The sequence below is a fragment of the Scyliorhinus torazame genome, chromosome 7, assembly GCF_047496885.1.
Source record: "Scyliorhinus torazame isolate Kashiwa2021f chromosome 7, sScyTor2.1, whole genome shotgun sequence".
NCBI classification, from domain to species: Eukaryota; Metazoa; Chordata; class Chondrichthyes; order Carcharhiniformes; family Scyliorhinidae; genus Scyliorhinus; species Scyliorhinus torazame.
Window position 1 is genome coordinate 114245827 of NC_092713.1, and position 12163 is coordinate 114257989.

The 12163-nt window shown below is 51.3% G+C and overlaps 1 protein-coding gene across 2 annotated transcripts in view; it reads left to right on the forward strand.

Moving 5' to 3' along the window:
• The window catches only part of LOC140426475 (KN motif and ankyrin repeat domain-containing protein 4-like), a 156891-nt gene that overhangs the window by 110801 nt on the left and 33927 nt on the right, over nt 1-12163 (forward strand). For both annotated transcript variants that reach the window (XM_072511289.1, XM_072511288.1), the window contains 2 exons: nt 6119-6230; nt 6333-6542. In XM_072511289.1, the coding sequence (XP_072367390.1) occupies nt 6119-6230; nt 6333-6542 (322 nt within the window). The remainder of the gene's footprint in view (nt 1-6118; nt 6231-6332; nt 6543-12163) is intronic.

A 12163-nucleotide genomic window follows, 5' to 3' on the forward strand; every position in this document is an offset into this window, starting at 1 on the left:
TGATTCAACCCCTTTGCCTTAGGAACCTCGGGCGTGCGCCATTTGGTACTGGTCTCCACAAACAGGTATCAGGCGGAACGGCACTCGTGAGGGTCTCCCAGGGGTTTGGAGGCCCCCAGCTGCATACTCTTTGGGTAGGGTGGTGCCTTGACACTGCTGGTGTTACCTGGGCATCCTGACAGTGTCACCTGTGTACCAGCCTGGCACTGCCAAGGTTCCTGGCTGACATTCTTTGCACATGTGTGACTGGGCCAGAGGGGCCCCTGCGTGGGTGTTGGGGAGGGGTGCGGGGGAGTAGGGGGAGCCGGTGCCCTCCCATAGTGCGTTCGGGCTGTGGGAGGAGGACGGGGATCATTTTGGGGGGGCCACGGTCTCTCACTACACTACACTGGGGAGTTTTGGCGAGTGGAGCTCCCATTGTAAAAAATGGGGCTATGTGCGGCCTCGGCCACGCATTCACCATTCAGGCCCCTTATTCAACACGAGGCGTGCTGAATAGCCATGTGTTTCCTGGCACTGCAACAATCGGGAAACACGCAACTAAACACGCTCGCTCGGAGACTTTGTTCCCTTTTGGGAGAATCATGTAACAGACTACCCATGCCCATGCTAAGAGCTCAGTCTTGTCCACCTTAACCTATTAAATGGTGTATGGTGTGTTATGGGCAAGGCATTTCTGAACCCCAAAATGTATCATGGAGTTCAACCAACCTCTCCCTTTACTGGATTTGTTGCTTTTCCGAGCACATGGCTTTTTCCCTCGGTGTGGGATTACAATTATGGACACGTGGGTTTTTAAACACAAAACACTGTTTATTCGATGAACTCAGCTTAACATCTTAAATAAACATTGAATCTCTTAACACCCCTTACTTCAAAGATAACTCAAAAAATATTGCAACAGTAAATACTTCCTTAAAATGTTCCATCAAACTTCCAAGAGACTTAACACCTTTAAACAGTATCACATCAGGTTAAAGGATATATATATATTTTCTGTAGAATGGCAGAGATATATTAAACTGCTCTCAGCAAAATCAGCCAGGTTCTTTTTTTAGCTGCTCTCAACAAAACCAGCCAGGTTCTTTTCAAAACTGAAACTAAAAACCTGCAAAACACAGACTGCAAAATGGCTGAATTGAGCTGAGCCCCACCCACTCTCTGACATCACTGTTTTCTTCAAGGTACATTGCTTAAACATCCATGTCTTAAAAGTACTCTCACATGACACCTCCCCCCAAGAAAAAAAAACCCATCAACTTCAAGATGGTTTCATTTTTCACTTTTGCACCATCCACTAAGAAATGTACACAGTAAATATACCTTTTCATTTTTTAAAAAAAACAACACATGCAAACAGGTGTAATAATATAGTCCATTTTTCTTTGTTCTTCTTCCTCCAACCGAAATCCTTCTCTTTTAAAAAAAATAGTTTTTATTCAAATTTTCACAAATATCAACAACAAAATACAGAAAGAACCCCCCCCCATATACATAAATAATAAATTAACAGCCTTCATCAACACAAAGGCAAAAATACACGGCCACTCAAGAAAAACGAAAAACGAACCAAACCCCCCCCCTCCACCCCCCGGTTGCTGCCGCCACTGACCATCTTCTAACGTTCTGCCAGGAAGTCTAGGAACGGTTGCCACCGCCTGAAGAACCCTTGTACCGATACCCTTGAGGCGAATTTCACCTTCTCCAATTTAATGTGCGTGCTTCATGGCGTGCTTCGCGGCGTGCTTCGCGGCCTGCTTCGCTACGTGCTTCGTGGCGTGCTTCGCGGCGTGCTTCGCGGCGTGCTTCGCGACGTGCTTCGCGGCGTGCTTCACGGTGTGCTTCGCGACGTGCTTCGTGGCATGCTTCGCGACGTGCTTTGCGACGTGCTTCGCGGCGTGCTTCGCGGCGTGCTTCGCGGCGTGCTTCGCGACGTGCGTCGTGGCGTGCTTCACGGCGTGCTTTGCGACGTGCTTCGCGGCGTGCTTCACGGTGTGCTTCGTGGCGTGCTTCGTGGCGTGCTTCGCGACATGCTTCACAGCGTGCTTTGCGACGTGCTTCATGGCGTGCTTCATGGCGTGCTTCGCGACGTGCTTCGCGACGTGCTTCGTGGCGAGCTTCGTGGCGTGCTTCGCGACGTGCTTCGCGACGTGCTTCACGGCGTGCTTCGTGGCGTGCTTCGTGGCGTGCTTCGCAACGTGCTTCGCAGCGTGCTTCGTGGCGTGCTTCGTGGCGTGCTTCACGACGTGCTTCGCGACGTGCTTCACGGCGTGCTTCGCGGCGTGCTTCGCGGCGTGCTTCGCGACGTGCTTCGTGGCGTGCTTCACGGCGTGCTTTGCGACGTGCTTCGCGGCGTGCTTCACGGCGTGCTTCGTGGCGTGCTTCGCGGCGTGCTTCACGACGTGCGTCGTGGCGTGCTTCACGGCGTGCTTCACGGCGTGCTTCGTGGCGTGCTTCGCGGCGTGCTTCGCGACGTGCTTCACAGGGTGCTTCGCGACGTGCTTCATGGCGTGCTTCGTGGCGTGCTTCGCGACGTGCTTCGCGACGTGCTTCGTGGCGTGCTTCGTGGCGTGCTTCGAGACGTGCTTCGCGATGTGCTTCACGGCGTGCTTCGTGGAGTGCTTCGCGACGTGCTTCGCAGCGTGCTTCGTGGCGTGCTTCGCGACGTGCTTCGCGATGTGCTTCGCTGCGTGCTTCGCGACGTGCTTCGCGACGTGCTTCGCGATGTGCTTCACGGCGTGCTTCGTGGCGTGCTTCGCGACGTGCTTCGTGGCGTGCTTCGCGATGTGCTTCACGGCGTGCTTCGTGGCGTGCTTCGTGGCGTGCTTCACGACGTGCTTCGCGACGTGCTTCACGGCGTGCTTCGCGACGTGCTTCGCGACGTGCTTCGCGATGTGCTTCGCGACGTGCTTCGTGGCGTGCTTCGCTGCGTGCTTCGCGACGTGCTTCGCGACGTGCTTCGCGACGTGCTTCACGGCGTGCTTCACGACGTGCTTCGTGGCGTGCTTCGTGGCGTGCTTCACGGCGTGCTTCGCGACGTGCTTCGCGAAGTGCTTCGCGACGTGCTTCGCGGCGTGCTTCCTGGCGCGCTTCGTGGCGTGCTTCGCGAAGTGCTTCGCGACGTGCTTCACGGCGTGCTTCATGGCGTGCTTCGTGACGTGCTTCGCGAAGTGCTTCGCGACGTGTTTCCTGGCGCGCTTCGTGGCGTGCTTCACGGCGTGCTTCGTGGCGTGCTTCGTGACGTGCTTCGCGGCGTGCTTCCTGGCGCGCTTCGTGGCGTGCTTCGCGAAGTGCTTCGTGGCGTGCTTCCTGGCGTGCTTCGTGGCGTGCTTCACGGCGTGCTTCGTGGCGTGCTTCGTGACGTGCTTCGCGGCGTGCTTCCTGGCGCGCTTCGTGGCGTGCTTCGCGAAGTGCTTCGTGGCGTGCTTCCTGGTGTGCTTCGTGGCGTGCTTCACGGCGTGCTTCGTGGCGTGCTTCGTGACGTGCTTCGCGAAGTGCTTCGCGACGTGCTTCGCGGCGTGCTTCCTGGCGCGCTTCGCAGCGTGCTTCGTGGCGTGCTTCGTGGCGTGCTTCGCTGCGTGCTTCACGGCGTGCTTCCTGGCGTGCTTCGCAGCGTGCTTCGTGGCGTGCTTCGTGGCGTGCTTCGCTGCGTGCTTCACGGCGTGCTTCGTGGCGTGCTTCGCTGCGTGCTTCACGGCGTGCTTCGTGGCGTGCTTCGCGACGTGCTTCGCGGCGTGCTTCCTGGCGCGCTTCGTGGCGTGCTTCGCGAAGTGCTTCGCGACGTGCTTCACGGCGTGCTTCGTGGCGTGCTTCGTGACGTGCTTCGCGAAGTGCTTCGCGACGTGCTTCGCGAAGTGCTTCGCGACGTGCTTCGCGGCGTGCTTCCTGGCGTGCTTCGTGGCGTGCTTCACGGCGTGCTTCGTGGCGTGCTTCGTGACGTGCTTCGCGAAGTGCTTCGCGACGTGCTTCGCGGCGTGCTTCCTGGCGCGCTTCGCAGCGTGCTTCGTGGCGTGCTTCGTGGCGTGCTTCGCTGCGTGCTTCACGGCGTGCTTCCTGGCGTGCTTTGCAGCGTGCTTCGTGGCGTGCTTCGTGGCGTGCTTCGCTGCGTGCTTCACGGCGTGCTTCGTGGCGTGCTTCGCTGCGTGCTTCGTGGCGTGCTTCGTGGCGTGCTTCGCGACGTGCTTCGCGGCGTGCTTCCTGGCGTGCTTCGTGGCGTGCTTCGCTGCGTGCTTCACGGCGTGCTTCGTGGCGTGCTTCGAGACGTGCTTCGTGGCGTGCTTCGTGGCGTGCTTCGCGACGTGCTTCGTGGCGTGCTTCGTGGCGTGCTTCACGACGTGCTTCGAGACGTGCTTCGCGATGTGCTTCGCGGCGTGCTTCGCGGCGTGCTTCGTGGCGTGCTTCGCGACGTGCTTCGTGGCGTGCTTCGCGACGTGCTTCGCTGCGTGCTTCACGGCGTGCTTCGCGGCGTGCTTCGCGACGTGCTTCGTGGCGTGCTTCGCGGCGTGCTTCGCGGCGTGCTTCGCGGCGTGCTTCGCGACGTGCTTCGCGACGTGCTTCGCGACGTGCTTCGCGGCGTGCTTCGCGGCGTGCTTCGCGACGTGCTTCGCGGCGTGCTTCGCGGCGTGCTTCGCGGCGTGCTTCGCGACGTGCTTCGCGACGTGCTTCGCGACGTGCTTCGCGACGTGCTTCACGGCGTGCTTCGCGACGTGCTTCGTGGCGTGCTTCGCGACGTGCTTCGCGACGTGCTTCGCGGCGTGCTTCACGACGTGCTTCGTGGCGTGCTTCACGGCGTGCTTCGCGACGTGCTTCGCGACGTGCTTTGCGACGTGCTTCGCGACGTGCTTCGCGGCGTGCTTTGCGACGTGCTTCACGGCGTGCTTCACGGCGTGCTTCGCGACGTGCTTCGCGACGTGCTTCACGGCGTGCTTTGCGACGTGCTTCGCAGCGTGATTCACGGCGTGCTTCGCGACGTGCTTCGCAGCGTGATTCACGGCGTGCTTCGCGACGTGCTTCGTGGCGTGCTTCGCGGCGTGCTTCACAGCAGAGGCAGCCGCCATTGACCAGTGGCAGCATCTTCTGGTCCCACCACTGTCATCGCGGTTTCTCGTTGTCTGCTGCCCCCCGCCACCAGCCATTGGGCGAGATTCTCTGGTCTCCCCATGGCCTGTTTCTTGGCAGCGGGAGGCAGCCCGCTGTTGGCTGCCGATAGAATCATCTGGTCCTGCCGCTCTCAATGGGATTTCCCATTGAATCCACCCCACACCACCCGGAAACCCGCAGTGGGGGTATGCTGTCAAGAGGACGGGAAGATCCCACTAACGTGAACAGCCTGAAGAACTCGCCCATTTTTTTCTATTAATTGCTTTGGTTACTGTTAGGCAGACAGGGTTAAAATAGACTTTGCACCCCTTACATGAGAAAATATTCCATCCCATCAGAGGTATCTGGTTTTGAGAAGCGGGAAAACTAACTATCGAATTGAGGATAATAATCAGATTATATGTAGGCAATTGGACAATGTAAAATATCAGTGGGAGGATGCTGTAGCAAATACAACATCTAAGAGTCTCTTGGTAGCAATGGGTGATTTCCTTTGTTTCTTGCAAGTAATATTAAGGCCAGGATTTAAATCCTTGCCTGCCATCTCAGGGGAGATCAGTTAATTCAACACAGTCTCTCTCTTAAAGCTGGTCTCATTCTTTCAGCATAATTACATTTGTGTAATGTTCTGTGTCAAAATCAGATCCTTTAACACGTTGCAAGTTTAGTTGGGTTTAGGAGTTGGAGAAGAGCACAGATCTGTCCAAGCTGCTGACTACAATTCTGTCTATAATTCAGCAATTCAGAATGCGTGTTGCTCAATTGAAAACCTTTTAAGCCACTTGTTTGCTCACTGAAGTGGTTTGTAATTATTGACTTTGCAGACATTGAAAACGTACGTCATGTGGCGCCATTGCCGTCATCTTCTGAAACTTTGACTTTGAAATCTAACCTCCAACAGGACATTTGTAGCAACGTCAGAGATCCAACTCTCCCCCTTGAGATCAGATGATTAATATGATTGTAAAATATAACTAGAGCTTTTACCAGGTGAATTTCTCTCTCTTTTAACCTATAGTTGTGTTTCAGTCCACAACCCTTAAATCTATTATGAAAAAGAAGGATGGAAATTTCAAATCAAGTGGCCTCCCAGCCAAAAAAAATCTTCACTTCATTGGTGTAAATGGCGGGTGAGCATCAAATAAAGTTTTATAGTCACACACGACCTGCGATGTGCACAATTGTTCTTTTATATTTGCCCTCAGTTTCAGTTCTTTCAACATGTATTTTAGCTATGAGAGCACATCAAGTGATGATTCCACCTCATCAGAAGAAAGTCCAGACAATGGCTTGGAAAAGGAATGTGTCGATGCGGGAACTAAAACCCAACTTACTGACAGCAAAGCAGAAACATCCAAGGACACGGAGACAACAGGACATGAGGAGATCCGACCAACAGGACATAATGCTACAGTCAGTGTTATGGAGCACTGCAGTAAAAGGTACATCACCTGTTACAATCATTGGCATGAGCACATTGCTAAAATCAATAAAATGCAGGAGTGGATGTCCAGGGAGAACACCAGGGAGATGTCCCAGCTTTGATGCTCTCCAAGTTAGGAGTGACTATCAAGATATTTTGCACCCCTCAGCCAGTGATCTTCCAATCATTGATTCTAATGATCAGCAAATCACAGGCTGAGGAGGCGCCATTAACCAGTCTGCAGCACAAGAATATTTTGAGAATAACGAGATGGTTCCTTGATGGACAGGTGGCGAGAGGAGGTAGTTAGCTTCAATGGTGTACTGACCAATTCCTGGATGAAGGAAAATCTCCTGCTTGCTGGACAGATCTGCCATCTGGGGTGCAATTGGTCAGTTTTAAGAAGTTGTTTAGAAAAGGGGTGTTTATTGAAATCCTAAAAACAAGTTAAGCAACCCACAAAAAGAAAAAGGCATGAGGTTCATTACTCACATTTTTTGAAAAGTAAACATTGACCGAAGGAAGTAAGGTTTTCTTTTAACAACTGGCATTATTCTGTATGTTCACTTGCTCTCAGTAAAATAAAGGCCGACAATTCACATCAGACCTTATTTCATTAATGTGTCTGCCTTATTAACATTGGAGAAACACTTGTGGGCACTTTTAAAAGACAAATATTTGGTTGAGATAATGAGAGGTTGCTTTTGCTTACACACCTGAGCTACACTATTGTGTAATCAGATATTAGCCAATACAGGTTCACCCCTGAACATAAGAAGTTCAGACCACTTATTGGAATGATGAGCAAATTTTGGTATGGTCCTTATGCAGCTCCTTGACTGCTTCACCAGATCCCTCATTTCCCCTTTCCCAGTTTAGAAACGCTTGCAAATTTGATGAAGTAGCATTGCATTTCTGAATCCAGGTAATTTATGTAGATCGGAGATGGTGACCGGAATTGCATCTGTTTCTGAAGGTGACAGCTGCTTGAGACAGCTACCTGCTCCTAGTTGTAAATTCAACATTAGCTGCCAGCCAATACATAATTTAAAAACATGCATTACATCAATTACAGATTGAGCATCCCTTATCCGAAATTCTGAAAACCAAGCAATTCTGAAATCCGCACTTCTTTTCGAGCACCAGTGTGATGTCACAAGTCCCTGGGCGACGCGCAGGTCCCAACGCACTGCACATGCGCAGGTCCCAACACGCCACACATATGCAGTTCACAACATGCCAGACATGCGCAGGTCCCAATGCGCTGCATATGCGCAGTTCCCAATGCATCACACATGCTCAGGTCCCAACATGCCACACATGTGCAGTTCCCAATACGCCACACATGCGCAGTTCCCAATGCGCAGTCCCCAACGCATACTGCACATGCAGTTCACAACATATCGCACATGTGCAGTTCGCAACATGCCACGCATGTGCAGTTCTCAATGCACCGCGCATGCGCAGTTCCCAATGCGCGTCACGCATGCAGAGTTCCCAATGCGCTGCAGATGCACATTCAAAAAATTCCAGTACACACTCGGCCCCAAGCTTTTCGGATAAGGGATAATAATAATCTTTATTAGTGTCAGAAATAGACATACATTAACACTGCAATGAAGTTATTGTGAAAATCCCCTCGTCGCCACATTCTGCCGCCTGTTCGGGTCACACAGAGGGAGAATTCAGAATGTCCAATTCACCTAACAGCACGTCTTTCATGACTTGTGGGAGGAAACCTGAGCACCCGGAGGAAACTCACGCAGACACGGAGAGAAAGTGCAGACTCTGCACAGACAGTGACCCAAGCCGTGAATCAAACCCAGATCCCTGGCACTGTGAAGCAACAGTGCTAACCACTGTGCAACCGTACTGCCTGTGATGCTCAATATGTATTAACTATATGAGAAGGATTATCAGTGAATGGCTGTGAGACCAAACCAGTGATAAACTACTGGCCAGAGAACTCAAATACATGGAGCATCAGGAGTAAACTGAGAAACCAATGGCGGGCTGCCTCAACTGCGAAGAAACACGCTTTGGGGGGCACAGAAAATCCCCCCCATTATACATTTTAATCAGTCTATCAAATAGGTCCCCTTTGCTGAATGAACAAGTAATTTTGGCTGTCAAAAAGGTGATGCAATCGTACAAAGGGGCTTTGTTTGTCAATATATGATACCCTGTACGTTAAAGCATCTTATAATTATGTTTGAAGTGTGCAGTGTAAGTCTGAAGACAAGTGGCTGTATGGATCTCCCGACAGAGATGTCTTTGCAAAGGCAAAATACCGCAACTTTAGAAAGCTGAAGCATAAACATCAAAATGCTAGAAATACTCAACAGGTCTACCAGTATCTGTAGAGAGAGAAAAACAGTTAACATTCCACGTTGGTGACCTTTAATGAGAGCTGGGAAAGTTAGCCATGTAACAGTTAATATAAGATCATAAGAGAAAGCTATTTGGTCCTTCAAACCTACTCCAATATGAAGTAAGATTTTGACTGATCTTCTACCTCAGTCCCATTTTCTCACCCTATCTCCACATCCCTTAGTCCTGAAAATCTTTCAAATTCTGCCTTGAATGTTCTTAATCATTGCGCATCTACAGCTCCCTGGGATGGAGGATTCCAAAGATTCACAACATTTGTGGGTGCTGAAACAGGTGCCGGAATGTGGCGACTAGGGGCTTTTCACAGTAACTTCATTTGAAGCCTACTTGTGACAATAAGCGATTTTCATTTCATTTTGAGTGAAGAAATTTTTCCTCATCTCAGTTCTAAATGGTTGATTCCTTATTCTGAGATTGAACCCCATTTTTTATATTCCCCACCCAGGGGAAACATTTTCTCCACATCTACCATGTCAACACTCTTAATCATTTTATATGTTTCAATTATATCATCTCTCATTCTTCTAAATTCCAGGAAATAGTCTCTCAATCTCTCCTCATAAACTAATCCCCTCAGCTCAGGAACAAGTTTAATGGACCTTTTTGCACTCCATCGAGAGTAAATACATTCTTCTTGAGGTGAAGAGGCCAAAACTGAGCATAGTACTCCAGGTGTGACATTGCCAATGCATTGCACAACTGTAGTAAGACTTATTCCTTCATAAAAAACATTAACATGCCATTTTATTTCAATTGATTGTTGTATCTGCATGTTAACTTTCTGTGATTCATATACAAGGACACCCAAGTCCCTCTGAATGCAAACATTTCCCAGTCTTGCAACATAAAAAACATTCTGTTTTTTTATTTTTCTACCTATCAAAGTAGGCCCCAGGGTTCATCTCGGGACGGAGGGGCAGCTGGCTCGAGCCCCAGCTGCCCCTGCATCATCTGGCTCCGCCAGAACTGGCAGCTTCCCAGTGATTGGGTCACACTCAGCGCCTCGGCCATGCCCACCGGCGACTGGGACAAGCTCCGTAGAGGCTCAGCCATTCCCATCTGAGAGTGGGACATATCCCGTAGCACCTCATCAAGGTCAGCCTGGTACTGGGTCACATCCTCCAGCGAGTCGGACAGTCTACCGAGACCCTCAGCCATGGCCGTCACTGACTGTGTCATGCCTTGGACACCTTCACCCATGCTGCCCCCACCCCCGGCCGAGACACCACAAAGTACTCACTCTTGTCCAGGTTCAGCTTGTACCCCGAGAAAGACCCAAATACTCGCAGCAGCTCCAATATTCCTCCTATCGATGCACTCGGTTCTGACACATACAGCAGCAAGTCGTCGGCATATAAGGACACCCTATGCTCTATTCCCACCCCACCCCCACCCCGCACTATTCCTTTCCATGCTCCCGAACTTCTCAATGCGATGGCCAACAGCTCAATTGCAAGTGCAAACAGCAGGGGGGACATAGGACATCCCTGTCTCGTCCCACGGTGGAGAGAAAAGTATCTCGAACTGATATTGTTTGTGCGGACACTCGCCTTCGGCTCCTTATATAATACCCAGTTCACAAACCTTGGTCCAATCCCAAACCGCTCCAGCACTGCCATCAGTTCACCCCATTCTACCCGCTCGCATTGACGCTGGTGGGGAGGGTTCAGACGGTGACGATGACTGTCCTTCCGAGACTGCTTTTCTTTTTTCAGTGTCTCCCGATTTTTGTCCCAAAGGTTTTTTTCAGAAGTATGAATGTGGCGATATCGAGGTTTACATGGGCGGGTAAAACCCCGAGAGTAAAGCGGACACTCCTGGAATGGGCCCGCGGGGAAGCGGATTGGCTCTCCCAAGCTTTATTAACTATTACTGGGCTGCCAACATATCGATGGTCAGGAAGTGGGTAGTGGGGGAGGGGTTGGTCTGGGAGTGGATGGAGGCAGCATCTTGCAAAGGTACAAGTCTGGGGGCTTTACTGACGGTGCCCCTGCCATTCTTGCCTGCTCGGTACTCCACAAGTCCTGTTGTGATGGCAGCCCTGAGGGTGTGGGGGCAATGAAGGCAGCATATGAGACTGGAGGGGGTGTCAGTGTGGTCACCGATCTGTGACAATCACCGGTTTGTCCCGGAGGGGGGGCTGGATGGGGGCTTTAAGGTATGGCAACGGGCAGGGATTGAGAGGTTTGGGGATCTATTCATCCAGGAGGGCTTCCCGACCTTGGAGACATTAGAGGAGGAGTTTGATTTACCGGGTGGGAACAGGTTTCGGTATCTTCAAGTGCGGGACTTTGTATGGAGACAGCTCCCAAGCTTTCCTCGCCTCCCCCTGAGGGATAAAGTGCTGTCAAAAACAGGGGTTGGAGGTGGGAAGGTTTCGGACATATACAGGGAAATGTTAGAGTGGGAAGGGGCCCCTATCAGAGAGGTGAAGAGGAAGTGGGAAGAGGAGCTAGGAGGGGAGTTGGAAACTGAACTGTGGGAAAAAGCCTGGAAAAGGGTAAATGCATCCTCGTCCTGTGCTGGACTTAGCTTGATTCTGTTCAAGGTAGTCCACAGGACCCACATGATGGTAGCTCGGATGAGTAGGTTCTTTGAGGAGGTGGAGGACAGATGTGGACGGTGTGGGGGTAGCCCGGCCAACCATGTTCACATGTTTTGGGCATGTCCGAAACTGAGGGAATTCTGGCAGGGATATGCAGATGTTATGTCGTAAGTCCTGGGAGGTAGGGTAACTCCGAGTCCAGAATTAGCAATATTTGGGATGTCGGAAGATCCGGGGACAAAGGGGGGGAAGGTGGCCGATATCCTGGCCTTCTCCTCCCTGGTGGCCCTTAGACGGATCTTGCTGAGATGGAGGGACTCGGAGCCCCCGAAGTCAGGAGTGTGGGTCAGCGATATGGAATAGTTTCTCAGTCTGGAGAATATCAAGTTCGCTCTAAAAGAATCAATACAGGGATTCGCCCAGAGTTGGCAGCCAATCATCGATTTCTTTAACAAAAACTGAATGTCAGCAGTAAGGGGGGAAAGGGAAAAAGGGGGAGGAGGAAAATAGGAGGCATGGTAATATTAAATAAGGACAGGGAATTTAGTACACGGGTAATTGGGATAGGGTGGGAGAAGTGGGGAACGTGGTTTATTGTTTGTTGTTATTTTAACAGTATTTTGTGCGTCGACCCGCGTGGTTGTTTTAGAAATGTCAATATGTTAAATTGTGAAAATTACAAATGCTTCAATTAAATATTTTCT